Consider the following 23,801-nt stretch of genomic DNA (forward strand, 5'->3'; position numbering starts at 1 on the left):
ATTGTCGGGGATGTGTAGGAATGTAGAGTTGAGGTTGAATTCAGATCAGCCATGATCTTATTGAATGTTGCAGCAGGCTCGAAGGGCCGAGTGGCCTACTCCCGCCCATTGTATGTTTGTATCAAGCAGTCTGTGTCTCCCTTCTTATAGCTATGAACTGGGTCATTCCTTTCCAATATTGCGTCTTGTAGACAGTTAAGTGAACACCAGGTGGCCTCCTATTGGGAGCAGGCATATTGTCGGAATTGCAGTATTTCTTGTGTTAATTTTGTTGCTTCTCGCTCAGTGTTGCTGAGAATCATCTAAATAAAAACCAAAACACTTCTATTATTATCGCACCAATGGAAGTGTTGGTTTGGATGTAACATTGTTGAATAAGCCATTCCGAGCTTTTCCAGAATTCTGTGTTTAAAGCCCTAGAGTCTGGTTTGTACCCCTGAAACAGTTCTTATCAAGGTCATATTTGACATCCTTTGTAACGGTGATAGGGATGAACATTGCCTCGTCGACCTGCGGACAGCCTCGATCAGGATTAACGACAGTACTGACCCTCTCCAATATCGCTGTATGCTCTGGGAGGGTCTGCTTTTAGCGTCTTCCGTTCTTATTTATTTAACCGTAGCTGCTGGTGTTGGCATCTATACTGATGATATCCAAGTGTGCCTGAACACCACTTCTCTCCCGACTCCTCTGTCATTTATAATTTACCAATAATTTCATCTGAATGCCTGCCCAATTTCCAGCATTGGATAACCATAAACATTCCCTTAGTTAAATATTGTGAAGGGTGAAGCCATTGTTTTAATCCCCAAGTTCGACCTGACACCCCCTCCAACCCCAGTAACTCTGTTGACAGCCTTCTTGTCACATTTAAAACAAGGATCGATAGATTCGTGAACAGCCGGGGGATGAACAGTTACAGGAAAAGGGCAGGGAAGTGGATGTGGGGAATGTCAGATCAGCCACGATCCTACTGAATGGAGGAGCAGGCTCAAGGGGCTGAATGGCGTATTCCTGTTCCTATTTTTTATGGTTCCCGAGCCCCTTACCTCTGATACAGGGCCCTGGCTTCAGTATGTGCCATTACTGAGAGTCCTGATGTTCCCTTGTGTAATATCAACAACGTAGCAGCTGCTGCAACCTCTCGCTCCTTTGTTACCTCTAAACACAATTTGCCAATGTGTCCAGGGGAGGCGATGGCCGACTTTATTGTCACCAGACTATTCAGCCAGTTAATGTTCTGGGGACTTGGGTTCAAAACCTGCCACGGCAGATGGTGGAATCTGAATTCAATATAAATCTGGAATTAAGAGTCTAATGGTGAAATCGTTGTGGTTTGTTTTAAAAACTTATCTGGTTTCCTGCTGTCCGAAACTGGTCTGATCTACATGTGATTCAGATCTACTGTCAGCTGGTTGAATCTTCACTGCACTTTCAATCAAAACCTCCAGGCGGAGGTTCACAATAACCTCCCCACTTTTATACTCTATTTAAATGCCAATCTCCCTTTTGCCTTCCCTATTACTCACTGAACTTAGATGAAGAGTTCATAGATGCTTCCAAATCCTCCTATTCAGCAACTTTCTCCATTTAACATTCAGCACATTTCCTGCTGGCAAAGTGCACAACCTCATTTTCCCACATTCTATTCCATCTGCCAAGGGTTTGCTCATTTGCTTAACCTGTCGATATCCCTCTCCATGTCATCCTCACCACCTGCATTCCAATCAACTATCTCTACTGCAGTCTTGGCAATAGTACATTCACTTCATGTTTCCAAGTAATTCATATCCATATTGTAAATAATTTTGGCCCCAGCCCTGATCCCTGTGGCACATTGCTCGTTACAAGTTGCGATCCTGAACATGCCCCTTATCCCTACTGCATCATTGGTTAGCCAATCATCTATCCATACGATTAGACTGTCCTCGATATCATGCGAATATCATTGGCTCTGCCAGCAAATCTTTCCAAACTGTCCTTTGAAAAAGTGGTGGTGAGCTGCCTCTTAAATTGCTTCACAAATATGATGTGGTCTATAATAAATGTTCAGGAGCGAGTTCCAGGATTTTGATCAATAACATCGAAGTAATGCGTATATGTCACAGTTGGAATGTTGTGTTTACACTTATCTCCTCTTGCTGGTTGAAGTGATGGAGTGGAAGTTGCTCTTGAACAGTCGCCACTCATATAATCAAGCCAGACAGATCGATTGTGGCCAGAGACTCTGCCATTTCGACTTCTCATCAATCTACATTCTTTCCATCCAAGTTTTAGTCACATCAAACTGCCACAGAACGCTGTTATGGCCTCAGTAAACTATAATAACGTGAAGATCGCTGGGATGACTTTCTACATCCTAATATAAACACAGATCATTGTTTCCAGTTTTGGTGGAACAAAATACATCATATTGGTGGATAATTACAGTTAGTGCAAACACAGCTAGCCATCGATAAATATTAATCCTGTTCACGTCAATGGCAATATTTCAATTCAGAAACCAAGTGCACTCGGCTGCTTGTAACAGAGACAACATGACAAAATGGCTCATAGGAGGAGAAATGGGACATTGAGGAGGAGTGAAATGTTTGCTTTTGGTCACCTCCACAATTGTTAGAAAAACAGGTTGAAATGATTCTTTAAAGCTGGCTGAAGTAATGGTGAAAAAAGACATTTCTTATTTCTGAAAGAATGGGGAAACAGAAGAGGGAATGAAATCTGACTTGGGAGCTATTTCCTATTTGTTGAGGATGTTGCTTCATCACAGTCTTGGTTTAGAGCATAAGCTCTTCATCAGGAATAAAGGGTGGCCCAAGGGGGCTGAGAGATAACTGGGAAGGAAGTGGGGCTGGAGGGAAGGCAGCTGGGAGTGCAATAGATAGATAGAGGTAGGGATTGATGGTGATAGGTCAGAGATGAGGGTGGAGCAAATAGGTGAGAAGCAAGGTGGACAGGTATGACAGGTCAAGAGGTTGGTGTCGAATTGGAAGGTTGGATCTTGGACAAGGTGGGGGAGAGGGAATTAGGAAACTGATGAGATCGATACTGATCCCATGTGGTTGGAGGGTCCCAAGGCAGATGATGAGGCGTTTTTCCTACAAGCGTCGGGTTGCAAGAGTTTGGCAGTGTAGGAGATCCAGGGCTTGCATGTCCTTGATGGAATGGGAGGGGGAGTTAAATTGTTCAGACACAGGGCCGTCGGTCGTTTGGTTTTATTGTCCCAGAGTTGTTCCCTGAAACGTTCCGCTAGTTGGCGTCCAGTTTCCCCAATCTGGATGAGACCATATTGCGCGCAGTGGAAATAATCTTATAAATAGATTGCATAAATCTTAGCCTGCCAGAGTTATTCTCTTTAATTAAATTAAAGAATATTTTAATTAAATTGGGTCACTGCATGAAACAGTTTGTTGGTCAGATTTGAATCATCACTCCCAAATGAGACAATGCCATGAATATCAGTGAACTGCTGTTTTTGTTAAAATCCACAAGTTCTTGATGTATTTTCACAACTTACTGGTATTCACACCTGCACATTCAATGTCAAACTCTGACATCAGAAATGAAATTACAGCATTAACTTTGACTTACAATATTCGAAGAAACAAATTAATAGCACTCACTGAATACCAAGTCTGATTAATATGAAATTAAATTTGACCAAAAAAATATAAAATCAAGATGGGAGATAAGAAATGGGAGAAGTGCATTAAGGCAAGAAATGCAGCATCATAGAAGGTGCTCCTCCAGAGAGTGTATTTTACCAACTAGCACTGCTAAATATAAACACTCTGATATGATCCTCTGGTTTTAATGTAAACCATAACCCCATACAGTAGATACCATTTAAATGAGTTAAAAATACAATCCTTGATCAAACCCAGCCTGCAGCCTTACCGCCCGCTTCTTGGAGCTTGGACCTTCCTTGGGGGGGGGGGGGGGGGGGGGTCGTTGAACTCCTGGGCTCCAGCTGCCACTCCTCCACTGAAGAAGCTTTGGGAAGCAGATGCAAAGGCAAGATACAGAACAGAGCACCATTGTAAATGAAAGCAGCTTACGGAGACATTGAGCAATAGGGTCACATGGTTTTGACCCATCGATCTCTGGTTCATCTGCCCAGCACACTCACGCAGCACTACTCTGCTTCTGTGCTCCCAGAAACTGGATTGTGGATCAGTTTAAAGTAGGTCCTATATCTCTGATAACATCGATACACAAGGCAATGAAGAAAGTTTTCAGCACACTGGCCTTCATCAATTAGGGAATTGAGTATAGATGTTGGCAAGTTATGTTGTAGTTATACAGGACGTTGATGAGGCTGCACTTGGAATATTGTGATCAGTTTTGGTCCCCTTGGTGTTCTGACTTCTGACGTCTTCAACTCTGGGTTTGTTTTGAACCTTGATGGGATACTTTGTGCAACTCAGCATGTTTAAACAGTATCTCTCAGAGGGATTCATTTGAAACTTTTCAGGAGGTGAGCTCAACAAGATTGAACTATTCAAATTTACTTGGACTCTCTTTTAAACTTACTTCAGGACCAGTAGTCAGAGACACGTACAGCATGGAAACAGACCCTTCTGTCCAACTTGTCCATGCTGAGCTGATATCCTAAATTAATCGAGTCCCATTTGACAGCACCTGACCCATATACGCTGGCAGCTTATTTCATATATATACCACCCTCTGCATGAAGACGTTGTCCCTTTAATATATTTCGCCTTTTACTCTAAACCTATGCCCTCTAGTTCTGGACTCCCCCATCCCAGGGAAAAGACCTTGTCTATTACCCTGTCAATATCCCTCATAATTTTGTAACTTCTATTGGGTCACTCCTCTGCCTCCGATGCTCCAGTGAAAACAGCCCCATCTTATTCAGCCTCTCCCTGTAGCTCAAACCCTCCAACCCTCAGCAATATTCCCGTAAATCGTTTCTCATAGAGAAGTTAGCATTTCAGTCCTGAAGAAGGGTTAATACCCAAAACGCTGACTACTCCACATCCTGGTGCTGCCTGGCTTGCTGTATTCTCCCAACCTCCTGCTTGCCTGCTACGGGTTGCAACATGTAGTGGCTCAGTGTTACCACTGCAGCCTCATAGTGCCGTGGACCCAGGTTTGATTCCAGCCTTGGGTGGCTGTCTATGAGGAGTTTGCACATTCTCCCAGTGTCTGCATGGGTTTTCTCTGGATGATCCTGTTTTCTTCCATAAACCAAAGATGTGCAGGTCATGTGGATTGGCAATGCTTAATTGCCCATGGAGTTAGGTACATTAGTCAAAGGGAAACGGGTCTGGATGGGTTACTCTTCGGAGGGTCGGTGTGGACTTGTTGGGACAAATGGCCTGCTTCCACACTGTAGCTAATCTCATCTGCACTACTTTTGTCACTAAAGAATGGCAGAGAAGACTTGACGGGCCGAATGGACTAACTTCTGCTCCGATGGTCTTGCGGTCTTAGGTTTCTCTGGAACATTTCATTGGCAATGTGCAGTCCCTGGCTCAATGAGCAGCAGTGTCCATTGAAAGCAAAGCTCATAGTATCGTAGAACTCCTACAATGTGGAACCAGGACCTTCAGCCCAACACATCTGCACTGATCTTCCGAAGAGTAACCTACTCAGATCCATTTTTCTACCCTCCGTATATTGCACACAGACCCCCTAGGGTGGAATTGATCCTGGGTTCCGGTGCCATGAGGCAGCAGTGCTAACCCTGAGGCACCATGGGGTTGTGGTTGTGGGGTGTAGGGGAGGCACTTGCAGTCCAGCAGAAAACAAAAACAGCCCACCTACTCTCCCACTGCACCCACTGTCAGAACTGGCAGAGGTTCAGTCCTGGGGTGTGACCGAAGGCAGCGTCACCAGTGGGATCTGATTGCTGGGAGCGCTGGTGCCCCCGCAAGTTGCAGGAAAACATGAACCTCTTCCCACAGTCGTGCCAGCTGAAGGGCCTCTCCACGGTGTGGACGGACTGGTGCCTCAGCAGGGCTGAGGAATTGCTGAAGGCCTTCCTGCACTTAGGGCAACTGAACGACCTCTCCCCAATGTGGACCCACCAATGGGCCAGCAGGTCGGAGGAAAGAGCAAAGCCCTTCCTGCACTGTGACATCTGGGCAGAAGAATGGCCTCTCCTCGGTGTGGACCCACTGGTGTCTCAGCAGGTGGGAAGAACTGCTGAAGGCCATCTCGCACTTGGGGCCGGAGAACGGCCTTCCCCGGTGTGGACCAACTGGTGCGTCAGCAGGGCAGAGGAATCACTGAAGGCCTTCCCGCACTCAGGGCAGCAGAAGGGCCTCTTCCCCTCTGCGGAACCATTGTGCTTCAGAACCCTTTCAAATTTCACAATATGCTTCTGATAGGAGGGAGACCAGAATTGCACACAATATTCCAAAGGTGGTCTAACCAATGTCCTGTACAGCCACAACATAACTTCCCAACTCCAATACTCAGTCAGAGGATGGTGAAAACTTACAAACCCTACAAAAAACAAGCAGGAAAGAATGGAGGGACAAACCGAATTTTTGAGAGTCAGCTTGGAAGCATCAATGAGAAATCGGCGGACGGCATTTATTGGGTACCCGTTCTCCTTAAATACACTATATACGTATTCCTCTTCTGCTCTTCGTAGTTTCTCTGTGCTGCAGTGTGTAGTGGCTCGTTGAAATAATGTCCTGATGCAGCTTAGTTTGTGGGTGTTGGGATGATTGTTTCTATGGTTTCGCACTTGGTTTGTGTGTGTTGTTTTTCTGTCAACGTTAGTTTGAAGTTCCCCATTGACTGTTCGCTCTACTGTGACATCTAGGAATGGCACTTTGTTGTTGTTCTCCTCCTCTTCAAACCAGGAGCCCCCTTCAGGCCATAGTCTCACTACTTAGAACACCAATATACAGACTAGTCAAAGGCCTCCATTGAAGACTAAATCACCAAGTCGAAGATTCACACCACTCCATTTACTCCATCCAAGAATTCCTGAACACCAAAGACACCAAGATCGAAGATGATGGAATAATGTTGTGCTTTGGCATAACAGCCCTGTTCACATCCATTAACATCAACGTGGCCAAAGAAAACTGAAGACACTACTCGAAGAACCAAAGTCACAAACACAGCACCAACATCATCAGCAAAGATAGCACTATCCAGCTCGTGGAACTGTGCCTTACCACCCACTTCATATTCAGTAACAAACCCAACAAACAAATCAACGGAACACCCATGAAACCACCAGTGTCAGGATTCCTAGCAGAAGCAATAATGCAGAGGCTCAAACCAACAGCCCTTCCAACGATCCAACCCAAACTTTGGGTCCGCTACAGTGATGACACTTTTGTCATCAAAAAATGAAACAAATTAGAGGAAACCTACAACACCATCAACAATATCCTTACTGGCATAAAATTCACAAAAGAGGAGAACAACAACAAAGTGCCATTTCTCGATGTCACAGCAGAGCGAACAGTCAATGGTAAATTCAAAACAGCGTCTACAGGAAAACAACGCACGCGAACCAAGAACTTAACTACAGAAGCAATCATCCCTACACATACAAACAAATCTGAATCAGGACACTATTTCAACGAGACACGACACACTGGAGCACCCAGGAACTTCGAAGACCAATCAATAACTGTACAGCGCATTTAAGAAGAACGGGTCGCCAACAGACTTCACAGAAAATTGCTTCCCTGACCGGGAATCGAACCCGGGCCGCGGCGGTGAGAGCGCCGAATCCTAACCACTAGACCACCAGGGAGATGTCGATGCATGGTGTCAGATCTGCTAGAAATGACTTACCTGCCCGAAAATCGAACCTGAGCCGCGGTATTTCGAAGGCTTTCACCTGTGCATCCACCAATATCATTTCTTGTATCCATTGCTCCCGGTGCGGTCTCCTCTACATTGGGGAGACTGGAGACTCCTCGCAGAGTCAAGTCACAGCGCTGAGGGAACATCTCCAGGACAACCGCACCAATCAACCCCATCGCCTTATGGCCCAACATTTCAACACCCCCCCCCCCCCCCCTCCCACTCTGCCGAGGACATGCAGGTCCTGGGCCTTCTCCATCGCCGCTCCCTCCCCACCCGATGCATGGAGGAAGAACGCCGCATCTTCTGCCTCGGATACATTCAACCCCCAGGACATCAAGGTGGACTTCACCAGTTTCCTCATTTCCCCTCCCCCCACCTTACCTCAGTTCCAACCTTACAGCTGACCTGTCCTACCTGCCAATCTCCCTGACCACCTATCCGCTCCACCCCCCTCTCTGACCTGCCACCTCCATCCCCACCCCCATTCACCTATTGTACTCTTTGCTACCTTCTGCTCAGCTCCCCACCCCCCCCCCCCCCCCCCCCACCAATTTATCTCTCCACCCTGGAGGCGTCCTGCCTCTATTCCTGATGAAGGGCTTTTGCCCGAAACGGCGATTTTCCTGCTCCTCGGAAGCTGTCTGACCTGCTGTGCTTTTCCAGCACCACTCTGATCAAACCTTTGGTTTCCAGCATCTGCAGTCCTCACTTTTGCCGAACCAATAAACCCAGTGTGCCGATTTCACATCAACAAATTGACACAAGCAGACGCAACGTGTGCAGAAACCCTAGCCACATTACTTTACATTAAAGACATCTGTGAAATGATGTCCAGACAACTCAACCCTCTCAGCATCATGGTAGCCCACAAACCTACCAACACACTTAAACAGCGGCTAATGAACCTGAAATACCCGATACAAACAACCAGCAAACGAATGTTATTTACAAAATACCATACAAGGAAATATATACATGAACTCTGCCGCACAGTTCTCTGTGGCAAGAAATGCTGGGATGAGATAAGGAAGATTTTTTTCAGCCAAAACGAATCGGCACTGACTGGACAGCCATTTAAAATCAACGCTGTCAGGCCAGGATGGAAGATCCAAAGGGATGAACAGCTTTCTTATTTCCTGAAGATTTACAAAACTGAGACTGGGTTTTGGTGTTTGTTCCCTTTCCACTCCCAGGAGCCGCAGTGGTTGGGGCGGTGAGTTGGGGAAAGTGAAATGTGCCCGTGAGCAGCGTGTGGGGCTCTTTCAGCTTCCCCTCCTCTGACAGCGCTGTGACGTCACTCTGATGTTCTCAGGGACACTTACTGACGCGAGACAGTGAAAAGATTCCCATTCCCGCAGATCGGGACTTCAAACCGTATGCCGGCTTCAGGACAATGAGAAAGATTAATTGGGGTGTGTGAAGAAGCTGTGAGCTGCATTTCAAACAGGTAGGTGGAGTCAGATACGTCATCCATTGCACCCGGGCCCTGTGCGGACCTGACGCCGCCATGCTGCAGAGTTCTGACGTTAACACGGACATGCGCAGCAATGGGAACATTCACAAGGTGAACAGCCAAAGATAATCACCATCATTGCTTCTTCCATTGTCCCAACTTTGTGAAGCTGTATCTTGCATTGGGAAATAAAACACATTAATCCTCAGGTGCCTGCTTCATTTCGATCACGATTTAAAGCCCCTCACTGTTCTAGTCTCATTTCCAAACTCTTGGCTCATCGCCTCAAAAGCAGCTCTGTGGGTATCTGCTTGTTACACCCTCGCTGTATCCTTTACCTGGTCTCACCAACAGGTGACTCCAAACCCACAGCAGTCTTGTTGACTCTCTACTGCCCCAACTCTCCAACCACCCTCCCCCAGCAGATGGGCTGGGAGAATCTTACATGGAGACAGGGTCTGGGTTGAAATTGCTGACTGAGGCAACACTTCCTCTGGCTTAAGGTTGTACCAAGGATCCAATTACAAAGGGACAACTTGGTGGTTACCAATAGTAAAGGAAGTGAGGTGGGATGGTGTTTGCGCGCTTTGACCCAGCGTTGTTTAAAAAGCAGCTACGTTTTCCATGCCTTTTTACTGGGGGGAATCTGAAGCTGTAACAAAGTTGTCACAATAAAGGTTACCTGAACTTATCGCCGGGCTCAAGCTCTCATTAAAAGCTTTGAGCTCCAAGAGGTTTTTGTTTTAAAGCTGCTCATTTCTTTCAGCCTTCTGCACGAAGTTTCCAAAGTTAAAATTCACACAACACCAGGTTATAATCCAACAGGTTTATTTGGAAGCACTTGCTTTCAGAACGCTGCTCCTTCGTCGGTTAGCTGAGAGGTATGAATAAAAGTGACGGCTTGCATTTTCTTAAAACAAGGAAGGGCAGGACTTGTACAGTTAATGGTAGGGCCCTGCATCATGTTGTGAAACAGAGAAACATTGAGGTGGAGGGGCATTCAGATACATAGTTCTTTGAAAGTTGCATCATTGGTGGACAGGGTGGTTAAGAAGGCATTTAGCACCATTGCATTTATTGTTCCCCCCACTGCGTATAGGAGTTGGCCCATCATGTTGAGGTTGTACAGGATGTTGGTGAGGCCACTTCTAGAGTACTGAGTACACTTCTGGTCACTCTGTTACTGGAAGAATACTGTGCTGTACATCTCTATGACTCTATAAAAGATCCATTACAAATTTGATGGACCAAACAATTGCCTTTTGAGAGAGATAAACGAGAGGATCAATATTTAAGTAAACTTCCAATTTTTGTTCTCCTGCCAAAGTCTCTGTTTTGTCGGGGACAGGGTAAGCCAATAGACCTTGCAACTCAACCTCATCTTGTCCTCACCCAATATTTAAGGAAAATAAGGGATGATGAAAAATACCGGCTTTGCCAGTGATGCTCACAGTCCATGAACAAATAAAACAGATTATGGTGCTGCCATCACTGCATGTGTCAGAATTAAGTGATCAGAAAAATTCTGAACTCACACTACACACAGTTTGTGCACAATGCCATCATGTCTACTAATTCTGATCATTTCAATTGATATTCAGTCTGTACCAAATTCAGAGCAGCCACGGTTTATGTTTCATTGGCAATTCTACATGTTGAGTTTCTATTATCACAATCTCTTTGACTTTGTTATATGTATTTAATCTTTAGATTGGTTGTGTCTTTAATTGTGAAACAGACTGAAAATTCACAACTTCACCAAATGCCAAAACGTTTTTATTTAGGATGTTTGGGCACTAGCACTGACAAATAAAATATCAAAGAAATACAAAGTTATCAAGAGAGATACATATCTTGTTTAATCAAATACATTGGCAGTGCAGAGAATTTCAGCAAAGTGCAATAAATATTCACTTTGTACCTCTTACTCAACTCATTCAAGAATTTCAAATTGAGCTTGAGGTAATTCAAGAGAAAATGGCAACATTCGTTTGTTAATACACTCACCATAAACTCTGATAAAAATAATATCTTTCAAAGTCACAATGTTTAATCCCAAACAGAGCAATTAAGTGCAAAGTTACTTTCAACCATTTAATAAAACATTGCAAATTTTATTTCCTATGAAAAACAATTTTATAGTTTTGATAAGATCTTTACAAATATATTAAACAAAATAGCTTTCCTGGGTGTTAATATTGACAACAGTTATGCAGCTATTATTTGGCAATTGACCAACTAATTGAAATAATTTCAGAATAAATTAGCTGCTTCATTATAATACATTAAGATATTTTAATAAAGTCATGAAAAGGAAATCTTTAACACAAAATTAAATAAAATACAAAACCATCTTACAGAATTCAATTCAAATCATATCTGTTGAATCACAAAAAGATGATGCTCAATGTACCAATGACAGACAATCACTGGTAATGAAGGAAAAACATTGTGAAGAACATATATATCTCAATTATATCTTAAATGAATATCTACTTTGTCTTGGACAACAATGACTGAAAGTTTTTTTGTCAAATTGAAAACTACAATAGCAAAGCTTTAGAAAATCCATCACTGAGCCCAACCTTGAATCAATGTTTTTTTCAGGAAATCCTTTTCAGATTTCAGGCTTTTCCAGCTACAATTAGCACGAAGGGAAAGGATGAGCAATAGCAATATCTTGGCTCTCACCCAAGTATTCTCCAAAGGAAAAAAAAATGCATCTCGATGGGAACATGAATAAGGAAGGAATCAGAGGGATATGGGCCAAATGCTGGCAAATGGGTCACTAGGTTACTTTAGGATATCTGGTCGGCCTGGACTGAAAGGTTTGTTTCTATGTGCTCATTACAGATACTCCTCTTCTGTGATCCCCAATCATCTCCCCATACCAGCTGTACTTTTCATGAAATAATGTGACAATTGTTGACTTCTATCAACCTCTTCAATCCTGAGAAATTTCCTCTCTCTGCAAAATGTGGTTCACGTTGGCAAGTTCAATCCTCCTCTGTTCCTCAGGAACGCACTTTATAATGTGCAATGTTCTCAATAGCTGTTTAACATTCAATGGGGAAACTACTTTCAGTCCAACAGTTAGACAGAATTTCTCTGAAATGTTTATAGCAAATGCACTGCTCCCACGAGAGCTCGTGGGGCCACAGTTAAAATGCTTTTAACAGTCTTTTCCTTTTAAATTTCCCTGCCTTTCCAGGATAGAAATTTTCTCCCAGAAATTATTTGCCCTGAAAAAAATCCAGCAGTAAAATGATTATGGAGCTATCAGTAAAAATGTCTCAGTTGGATTATCCAAGGTTAGAAATGGAAGAACATCTCTCTTCAAGGTTACAGCTCAATTTGCCCTTTCAGCGTTCCTTGAAATTAAGGTGTTCCATCATAGTGTTTAATCATGATCCATTAAAAGCAGTATCTACTCTCATCTGAGTGCAGAACCAACTCAACTGACTGAACAAGCAAAACAACTTTTCTGTATGCACTTTAGATGTGACATCCTCTCTCTCTCTCTCTCTCTCTCTCTCTGTTGACCCAACAGGATTATCAGGGCTATCGAGTAACGATTGCTGATCTACAGTTTGCTTCTGCTGGTTAACATAAGCATTTAATAACTGCCAGCCTGGTCATCCCCAAAGTCAAAGAACAGACTGTTCACCTGTGCCTGAGCAGAGGATAAATTTCACTTGGAACAGATCACAAAATGACAACAGTTACCAGTCCCACAACTCATGAGTTTCCATGGACAAAGTTAAAAATCACACAACACCAGGTTATAATCCAACAGATTTGTTTGGAAGCACTATCTTTTGGAGCACTGCTCCTTCATCAGGTGGTTGTGGAGAATGAGATCATGGTCACGGAATTTATAGTCAAAGGAGTCAAGTATTATGGAAATGTGATACATTAAACAATTTTAGATTAAATCTTTCATCTTTTAGAATGGGTTTCTGCTCTTTGGTATGTTAATCCCAGAATTTGGTTTTAATTAACTTCTCAAAAATGCCATTGAAATGCAGAGCTTTTTGAACAGAGGTGTGAATTCTGTTTGTGTCCCAATGTCCATTCAGACTGACATTTTTCTTAGAAAAGCTCTGTACTTAAATTACATTCTTGAGAAGGTAAATTATAGATCATGGTGGATTGGCAGTGCTAAATTACCCACAGTGCCCAGAGATGTGCAGGTTAGGGTGGATTAGCCATGGAAAATATGGAGTAAGGGGGTGTGTATGGATGGGTAGCAATATGGAGGGCCAATGTGGAATAGATGGGCCGAATGGCCTGCTTTCACATTGTCAGGATTCTGTGACCCTCCCCAACAAAGGCACATTTTATCTGCATCTATCCTGTCAAGCCCCTTTCAGAATTCTACTGGTTTCAATAAGATCACTTCTGATTCAGAGAGATATACAGCACAGAAACAGACCCTTTGGTTCAAATCGTCCATGGATTCTCAAACTGAACCTCGTCCCACTTGCCTGTATTTGGCCCATATCCCTCTAAACCTTTCTTTTCATGTACCCATCCAAATGTCATTTAAACGCTGTAACTGTCCCTGCATCTCCCACTTCCTCAGCAAGTTCATTCCTCATGTAAACCACCCTCTGTCAAAACGTTGCTCCTCAGGTTCCTTTTACATCTCTCTTTACACCTTAAAAAATGCCTCCTACGTTTGAGCTGCCCTACACTAAGAAGACCCTTTTTATTCACCTTAGCTCCACTCCATGACTTTATAAGTCTCAACGAGTGCAGCCCTCAACCTCCTGTGTTCCGGCAGCTGGAACTGACAACTGGAAGCGGCAGAGACAAACCACTATAAATGCCGGAGGAAACATCACAAAAGCACTTCAGAGGAGGCTCCCAAGCACTCAGGATGTCACCTAGACAGGGGACGAAACGTCTGCAACACAAATTCCCAGCTCGGCGAACAGAACCACAACAACGAGCACCCGAGCTACAAATCTTCTCCCAAACTTTGAAGTATTCTTCCTCTTACAGGGTCACCCAGAGCTGTACTCAGTACCCGGAAAGTGGCCTCACCAACATTCTGTACCTCAACAAGGTGTCCCAACTCAATGGTGTGAACAGTGGAGGCAATGCTGCTGAATGCCTTCTTAACCTCCCTGTCGAGCAATGATACAACTTTCAAAGAACTATGTACCTTAACTCCCCCCATGTCTCTGCTTTACAACATGACCCAGGGCCCTACCATTAACTGTACAAGTCCTGCCCTTCTTTTAGCAAAACGCAACCGCTCGCTGTTATTCATACCTCTCTCATACACACGCTCTCTCTCTCAGTCATATACATGTACACACCCCCCCACCCCCCCGAACACACTCACAGGCTTATACTCCATCACACTCACACTTTACCAAATGTTCACAGTCTTACGCACACTCGCATGCACAAACTGACATGCACACAATCACACTCTCTTATGCACGCACAACTTTATGGAGTGAATTTGTATTGGCAGAATTATATTTGCAGATATTCAATTTTGCTCAAAAAGCACAGAATCTGCTGGCAGCCAATGCAGCCAGTCAATCCATGTAATATTTTATAAATTCCTATTTTGGAAATAGAACCAGTCTGATTCAAGATTGGGATACTGATAGACTCGAAGCTCACACCTGTAATGCATTGTCTGAGCTAAGATATCACTTTTAAAAAAAAACCTTCAGTCATCTCAAGACTATGACTTAAAAGTAGTTCTGGGATTTACGTATTAACAAACTAAAACCTGCAACCCATTCTAAAAGATGAATAGCTTAACAGCACTCTAGGTTTGTTCAATATATCCTATTAGTGGCATGATACTGTGATTTTTGTAATAAAATATGTGTCCTATGATCCTGCTCTACAGCTACCTGATGAAGGAGCAGCGCTCCGAAAGTTAGTGCTTCCAAATAAACCAGTTGGACTATAACCTGGTGTTGTGTGATTTTTAACTTTATCCACCCCAGTCCAATGCTGGTATCTCCACATCATATCTCGCGAACACAGCCCACACCTTGGTGCTGCCAGTAACCTTTACAATGCTGATGAAACGACGCACTCTACACTCCTGAAAAATTTACAATTTCTAACGATACCAGCTACTCATTCACTGCTCCATCTGACACATGACATTGGAAACTTAGTGCAGGTGGCTGAGAGAAATGAGCAGCTTTAAAACAAAAACCTGTTGGAGCTCAAAGATTTCAGAGTCTGAGCCCAGCAGTAAGTTCAGGTTACCTTTATTGTGACACAACTTTGTGACAGCTCCAGATCACCTCAGCAAAAAGGTGTTGAAAAAGTAGCTGCTTTTTAACAGCTCAAGGTCAAAGCACAGCCCCCCACCCCACTTTCTTTACTATTGGTCACCACTGACTTGTCCCTTTGTAATTGGATCCTTGGTACAGCCTTAACCCGGAGGAAGTATTGCTTCACTCAGCAATTTCAACCCAGACCTTGTCTCCAAGTAAGTTTCTCCCAGCCCAACTGCCGGGAGGGAAAGAAGTGGGGCGAAGCAGGTGGACTCAACCACACTGCTGTCGGTCTGCAGCCACGTGTAGGCTAGACCAGGTAAAGGATGCAGCTGCGATGACTGAGTGAATCCTTCCACAACAGCAGTTTCCTTCCCTAAAAAGGACGTGACTGAATCAGAATGGGGCTTCCCCCCACCCCACCCAATGGTTTCATTGTTAAATTCTGACCTCCAGATTTCTGACCGAATTCCAAATCCGCCATCTGCTGCGGTGGGATTCAAACCTGGGAGTTCCAGAACTGGGTTGGTAGCCCAGTCCATATTGGTACTCGACAGTCGCTCCTTCAATCCCCCTGCGATGGCACGTGAACTCCTTGGTGCCTCCGCAGGGTGGCTGCCCGGGTAAAGCCCTTCCCACATTCGGGACAGCTGAAGGGCCTCTCCCCCGTGTGGACCAGCCGATGCTTCACCAGGGCGGAGGAATCGCTGAAGGCCTTCCCACATTCGGGACAGGGGAATGGCCTCTCCCCCGTGTGGACACGCTGGTGCTTCAGCAGGTCAGAGGAATTGCTAAACGCCTTCCCACATTCGGGACAGCTGAAGGGCCTCTCCCCCGTGTGGACCCGCTGGTGTTTCAGTCGGGTGGAGGAATCGCTGAAGGCCTTCCCACACTTGGGACAGATGAAGGGCTTCTCCCCCGTGTGGACCCGCTGGTGTTTCAGTAGGGTGGAGGAATCGCTGAAGGCCTTCCCACACTTGGGACAGATGAAGGGCTTCTCCCCCGTGTGGACCCGCTGGTGCGTGCGCAAGTTGCCCATCTGAGTGAATCCCTTCCCACACTCAGGGCAGCAGAAAGGCTTCTCACCTATGTGGATCCGCTGATGGATCAGCAGGACCGACGCCTGGGTAAAGCCTTTCCCACACTCGGGGCAGCTGAAGGGCCTCTCCCCTGTGGAGACCCGCTGGTGCTTCAGCAGGGAGGAGGAATTGCTGAAGATCTTGCCGCACTCTGTGCAGGGGAAAGGCCTCTCCTGTGTGTGGACCCACTTGTGGGTCTGAAGGGCAGAGGAATCGTTGAAGGCCTTCCCACACTCGGGGCAGCTGAAAGGCTTCTCCCCAGTGTGGACCCGCTGGTGCGTCCGCAACTTGCCCTCCTGAGTGAATCCCTTCCTGCACTCGGAACAAGGGAATGGCCTCTCCCCAGTGTGGACCCGCCAATGGGTCAGTAGGGTGGAGGAGGTGCTGAAGGCCTTCCCACACACAGTGCAGGAGAACGGCCTCTCCCCCGTGTGGACCTGTCGGTGGGTCTTTAGGTCAGAAGAATAGCTGAAGTCCTTCCCGCAATCGGAGCAGCTGAAGGGCCTCTCCCCGGTGTGGACCCATCGGTGCCTCAGTAGGGCGGAGGAATTGCTGAAGGCCTTCCCACACCTGGGGCAGATGAATGGCCTCTCTCCGGTGTGACTGCGCCGATGTATCTCCAGGGCAGATGGAGCACGGAAGCCTTTCCCGCAGTCGACACACTTCCACGATTCCTCCACGGGGTGGGATTCCTCAGGTTTCTCCATGGCCGAAGCTTCAGCTGTACACAAATGCGTGTAGAGCCCCTCCTCACCGTGAATTCCTCTTTCCAGGCTGGACAACTGTTTCTGGCTCCACACTCAGTGCGCTGCCAACAGTAGGGTCACTCACCCAGACCCACCGATGCTGAAAATGTACTCAAACAGGAACCAAAAAGCTTTGCTCCTTCTCACAGAATAACAGTCAAACATTGTTGCAGTCAGACATTGACAACAAAGTGAGGACTGTAGTTACTGGACAGTCAGTGCTGGAAAAGCACAGCTGGTCAGACAGCATCTGAGAAGCAGGAGCGTCGACGTTTCAGGCATAAGCCCTTCATCTGTTAATTTTGAAACTTCCGTCCTCAGATCGCCAAATACTCTGTAAAAAGAGATTACAAAAGTCATCAGTGTCAGTCCAGGGTAGAAATTCAGAACAAGCATTTCTACTTTCTTTTCTTTAGTTATTCCACAAAATTGAAAGCACCATCTCACTCTCTCTCTCTCGGTTCTCACATTAACGTCTCTGGGAAGTGGGGGGAAAGGAGACATCAAAGCATTAACACCGACACCAGAGAGAAACTGTACATATATTAGTAGAAAGCCAGAGTCATAGAGATACACAGCACAGAAACAGACCCTTCGGTCAATCTCTTCCGTGCCAACCTGATACCCAAAATCAATCTAGTCCCATTTGTCAGGACTTGGCCCATATCCCTCTGAACCCTTCCTATTCAAACACCCATCCAGATGCCAGCATCCACCATTTCCTCTGGCAGCTCATTCCTTACACACATGACATTCTGCATGAAAACGTTGCCCCTTAGGTCCCTTTTAAATCTTCCCCCCACCTTAAACCTATTATCTTCTGGTTCTGGACTCCCCCATCCCAAGGTAAAGACCTTGTATATTTACACTATCCATGCCCCTCATACGTTTATAAAAAGTCTGTAAGGTCACCCCTAAGTCTCTGGCGCGGGAGGGAAAACAGCCCCATCCCATCCCATCCCTCCTCACCCGGGTAATTAAGACACATTCCTGAGTTTGCAGAGTCTGCCCCCTCCCTGGAATCACTCCAGTTGCTCGAACTGAACAGATTTTACCCCCACTCCCTCCCAGGATGGAGGGTTGCCCAGAGGGAGGGAGTTTCACTCTGAAACGGACAGGGCCACTTCCGCGTTATGACGTCATAGATGATGCGAGGGGGCGGGGAAAGGCCGACAACAGCCCCGCGCACTGCGCCTGCGCAGCCCTGCAGTTTGCAATTGGGTAATCCCTTCCTTTCAGAGAATTCCCAGAGTGTGGAAACAGGCCACTCGGCCCAAGGAGTCCATACCGACCCTCCGAAGGATAACCCACCTACACCCATTCCCCCAGTGCTCTGACTAATGCACATCCCTGAGCACTATGAGTAATTTAGCTTGGCCAATCCAACCTAACCTGGACAAAGTTAAAAATCAAACACCCAACAGGTTGATTTGGAAGGACTGGTGTTAACAGCGGTGCTCCTTCATCAGGTGATTGTGGAGAATAAGATCATAAGGCACAGAATTCATGGAAAAACATTACAGTGTCCTGCCACTGAAATGATATATTGAACAGACCTGGATTAAGTCTTTCATCGTTTAGAATGGGTTGCAGGTATCAATAATATGTAAATCCTAGAACTTCCTGTCAGTTATGTGTGTGCATGCATGCATGAGGGAGAGAAAAAGTCTCTTTCCGTGCTGTATATCTCTGTGTCTGTACGATAACAAATGCTTTATTTACGTTGGTGTAAATATTGTTGTAAATCATAGCTGGGTGCTAATAGTTAGATGTAAGGGAGAGAGTATTCCTTAAGTAGGGCAGTATAAAAATCCTGGGAAATCTCTATTTCTGGTTTAGTTCCTAATGAACAAACATTTGGGGGTAGCATGGTGGCTCAGTGGTTAGTACTGCTACCTCACAGCACTAGGGACCTGGGTTTGATTCTGTGTGGAGTTTGCACATTCTCCCCGGGTCTGAGTGGGTTTCCACCGAGTGCTCCTGTTTCCTCCCACAGTCCAAAGTTGCGCAGGTCAGGTGAATTCGTCATGCTAAATTGCCCATAATGTTAGGTGCATTAGATAGGGGTAAATGTAGGGGAATGGGTCTGGGTGGGTTACTCTTTGGAGGGTCAGTGTGGACTTTTTGGGTGGAAGGGCTTGTTTCCATACTATAGGAATCTAATCTAATTAAGCACGAGCACCTATATATTTAACTTTGTTTCATTTTTCTTGTTTGATTCCATGCTATGACTACACTCTTGTGTCTGATTGGTTTGAGAGTCTGGGAGATTGTGGGTTGGGTCTCAATTCACAATGTTTTATTGTTCCAGAAGGTGTAAAGGGGTGGGGGTGGGGTCAAAGCTTCAGCAGAAATCCAGCAGAGCTGAGAGCAGACCCACATTTTACTCTGTTGGAACAGGAAAATCAACAGAGGACAGAGAAACCAGGACCTGAAATCCGAGCTGACACCAGATTACCCTGTGATCAGTGCTTTCATTAGCACCTCTCCCATTGTCTTACTTTCCATTTGACTACCCCCCTCAATTTTCAGGATCCAATCCTTGTCATTCTGAAGCCATGTCTCCATTAGGAGTCACAGATCATAATTATTCTCTTCAATGTGTGCAGTCAATTCATTCGCTTTTGTTACAATGCAGCACACATTCAGACACACCGTTTTTAGTTTCCATTTTTGTGATCTTTAGAATCCAGTTTTGATTGCTGGTATATTTACTCTCCTTGTCCCTTTCTAGCATTCTCTGATGTTCATTTCCACATCACGACATTGCTCACCAGCCTTGATTTGGATTGGCCAGGCTAAATTTCCCAAAGTGTCCAGGGATGTGCAGGTTCGGTGGGTTAGCCATGAGAAATGCAGGGTTATAGTTCCATAGTAATAGAAGCAGGAGTAGGCCATTGGCTCATCGAGCCTGCTCTGCCATTCATTAAGCTCATGACTGACCTATCCATCGTCTCAGCTACTCCTACCTCCATTGTCCCAACTCCCCTTAATTCCCCTACCATTGCAAAAACCCATCCAACTGTGTCTTGAATATACTTAATGAAGCTGCCTCCCCTGATTCCTTGGCAGAAAATTCCATAGATTCACTACTCTCCAGGAAAAGCAGTTCCTCCTCATCTCTGTCCTAAATCTATTCCCCCTATTGAGTCCGAGTCTCATCTACCAGCAGAAATGACTGATAGGGTAGGGCTTCATCCCCACAGTTCAATGAATTCTCACTTTCCAAGATGTATTCACTCATTCAGTTGCTGTCTCACAAATAAAAGATTTAATTGCAACTTCTTCTGTTCCCAGACAAGGCAAAACATCTTTGAAAGCTGCTCTGAAAGTCCAGTCTTCACAACCACACATCTGCTTTCACCGAAGATGATTAGAGTCATAAGCACAGAAACAGACTCTTCAACCCAACTCATTTGTGCCAACAAATCCTAAATTAATCTAAATCATTTGCCAGCATTTGGCCCATATCCCCCTAAACTCTTCCACTTCATATTCCCATCCAGATGCCTTTGAAATTTTGTAGTAATTGTATCAGACTCCATCACCCTCTGTGAAAACGTTGCTCCTCTGGTCCCTTTTAAATCATTCCCTCTCACCGCAAACATATGCCGTCTAGTTTTGGACTCCCCTATCCTGGGTACTCATCCTATCCTGCCCCTTATAAACATCTATAAAGTCACCCCTCAACCTCCAGTGCTCCACGGAAAATTTTCACCGGCCTATTTAACCTCTTTCTGTGTCTTAAACACTCCAACTCTGGCAACAGCCTTGAAAAACCTTTCTGAACCCTTTCAAGGTTTCACAACATCTTTCCTGTAGCAGGGAGACCAGAACTGAATACAGTATTCTAAAAGTGGCCTAACCAATGTCCTGTACAGCCACTCCATGACTTCATAAGACTCACTTTCAAGGAACCATGAACCTGCACTCCAAGATCTCTGTTTTGTGACACTCCCCTTCACTGTGCCAGTCCTGCCTGGATTGCTTGACCAAAATGCAACACCTCATATTTCTCTAAATTAAACTCCATCTGCCACTCCTCGGTCCATTGGCCCATCCGATCAATTCTAATTTACAGCAAACTCTTATTCCTCTCTTATTCCCTGGAAGCTGAAAATCTCCATCTCACACACTCTCCCTCCATTCTCACTTTGCTGAACCTAATCCCTGCTGTACCTCATTCTGAAGGGTCTGGTTCATGCTGATTAACAGGTGGCACAAAGCTAGTTCCTTTTTTGACTAAAAGCTTTTCCCTGGCTCAAGGAGACTCTGTCCATGACTTTTTCAGAGAGGTAATAAACCGGCCGAGTTCTGATCAGTCTGGTTTGAACGTGGATGAAACGGATTTTGAAAGGCCTTTTGTTTTTATGTAAACAGGTGTGACTTCAGGCCAAATTGGTCATGTTTTAGAAGTGACCTGTATGAAGAAAGGGGAGTGAGCTGAGCAGTTTTAGTTCAGTATTGAACTGGTTGGCAGTTCAACAGGGAGCTATGCGGAAACTCTCTCTCTTTTCCGCCTCTCAACTTCAACCTATAAGCATGTGTTCCATTTATACTGGTTTTCAAAGGGAGTTGGCTTATTGGGACTGTTGTGCATATTCAGAACAGCATAACTGAGTCTAGTTGGATAGGCTGAGTTCTGTAGGGGTTATTTATTCTGATCTTTATGTTTCATTGTGTAATTTTGTGAATAAATTTTTGTCTGTTTTAAAATCTAGTAGTCAACCGAGCTAACTTACTCCAGGTAATTTTCACTGTGCACTTACCAAATCAAATTGCAAAGTTAAGGTCTGGGGCTGCCTGCTTAAGAATGTTTTGAGTGGTCTGGCTTAGTCCATAACACAGGCCCACACTCTCACTCAGGGGAGATATAATTGAAACATACAGAACATTGAAAGGCCTAAACAAAGTGGGCATTGGGAAGATGTTTCCATTGGTGGGAGAGACCAGAGACTAGAAAAGGGAAGACCTTTTAGAAGGGAGATAAAGGAGAAACTTTTCAGCCAGAGAGTGGTGAATCTGTGGAATTTATTGCAACATGAGGCTAGGTCACTGAGGGTATTTAAAACTGAGATAGATAGGTTCTTGAGTATCAAGGGGATCAAGGGTTACGGGGAGGAAGTGGGAGAATGAGGTTGAGAAACTTATCAACCACGGTGTGTGGTATGAGCAGACTTGATGGGTTGAATGGCCTAATTTCTGCTCCTATGTTTTATGGTCTCTTGCTGTCTTGGACACAGTGTGAGAGAATTGGGAGCAGGAGTAGCCATTTGGTCTTTTGAGCATGCACCAGCACTGAACAGATCATAACTGGATATGAATATACCGACATCTAAGTGGATAGGCTGGGACTTGTTTCACAGGAGCACAGGAAGTTGAGAAGTTTATAAAACCAAGAGGGTTGTCAATGAGGTGAGTGGCTGGTGCTGTTTCCTTCAGATAGGGGTTTCAAGATTAGGGAGCAAACTTTTAAGGAGAGAGGAGAAAGATTTTAAAAAGACATGAGGAACACCTTTTTTTGAAAGAGAGTAGTTTGTGTGTGAAATCAATGTCCTAAGGAAGTGGTGGATATAGGTACAGTAACAACATTTAAAAGACATTTGGATAAGTACATGAGTAGGAAAGGTTCAGAGGGATATGGGCCAAACTACATGGGACTAGTTTAGTTTGTGAATATATTCAGCATGGACTAGTTGGGCTGAAGTGTCTGTTTCTGTGCTGTATGACTCTGTAACTGTTCTGTACTGGTCTTAAAACCATTATTTTTGCCTTCCCCCATCACCATCCACTTTTTTGTTGTTCAGAAATCAGATGAACGCAGGCTTGAATATATTCAATGGCTGCCTGATCACAGAAAGCAATCCCAACTTCTGAACTCTTGCTAATATACCACTTGCCTTGCTGATTGCCAGTCTGACAACTGGCAGTGACTGGTGTGGAAGGATGTTGACGCCCCTTTGTACATCCACACATCATTCCTGACGAAGGGCTCGTGTCCAAATCACCAACAATCCTGGTCCTCGGATACTGTTTGACCTGCTGTGCTTTTCCAGCACCACACTTTTCGACTCTAATCTCCAGCATGTGCAGTCCTCACTTTGTCCACATCCCACTATATCACCATTTAAACAATGCACCTTTTTTTCTGCATTTTCTTCCACAGCAAAGGCAAAATCATCACATTGTGGTAATGCGTTTGCCAATGAGGACACAGACCTGAACCAACGCTTGCAGAGTCTGTTCCCCCAACCCCCGATTCACCCCATTTCCTTTCAGTTGCTGCAAGTCAACAACTGAATCTCAGAATTTAGAAAAGAGAGTGCGGTACTCACAGATGTTGGACAGAGGAAGGAGGTTGCAATCGAGGGTGAAGTTCAATCTTGATTCAGAGAGAGAGGAGCAACAACAGCAACTTCCGAAACTCATGCTCCAACTTCCGCATTCAGACAATAGG

The 23,801-nt window shown here is 45.0% G+C and overlaps 1 protein-coding gene and 1 non-coding gene across 5 annotated transcripts in view; both read right to left on the reverse strand.

Annotated features, from left to right (window-relative positions):
• Positions 1-7,678: 7,678 nt before the first annotated feature.
• Positions 7,679-7,750, reverse strand: trnae-cuc (transfer RNA glutamic acid (anticodon CUC)). The gene has a single exon. It is a non-coding gene; the product is annotated as a tRNA-Glu (tRNA).
• Positions 7,751-15,409: 7,659 nt separating this feature from the next.
• Positions 15,410-23,801, reverse strand: part of LOC148144088 (uncharacterized) — a 179,173-nt gene continuing 170,781 nt past the window's right edge. The window contains exons 1-2 of one of the 4 annotated variants that reach the window (XM_087974581.1): positions 23,680-23,747; positions 15,410-17,678 (exon numbers count right to left, since the gene is read on the reverse strand). In XM_087974581.1, coding sequence (XP_087830707.1) covers positions 16,085-17,305 — 1,221 coding nt within the window. In that variant the 5' untranslated portion in view covers positions 17,306-17,678; positions 23,680-23,747 and the 3' untranslated portion in view covers positions 15,410-16,084. Of the gene's footprint in view, positions 17,679-17,791; positions 17,949-18,313; positions 18,446-23,679; positions 23,748-23,801 lie in introns of those variants that run through there. The other 3 variants (XM_087974580.1, XM_087974583.1, XM_087974582.1) reach the window with 3 other exon arrangements.

This window comes from Chiloscyllium plagiosum, unplaced genomic scaffold, assembly GCF_037043375.1.
Source record: "Chiloscyllium plagiosum isolate Xiang-an unplaced genomic scaffold, Cpla_swu_hap1 HiC_scaffold_27, whole genome shotgun sequence".
Classification (NCBI taxonomy): domain Eukaryota; kingdom Metazoa; phylum Chordata; class Chondrichthyes; order Orectolobiformes; family Hemiscylliidae; genus Chiloscyllium; species Chiloscyllium plagiosum.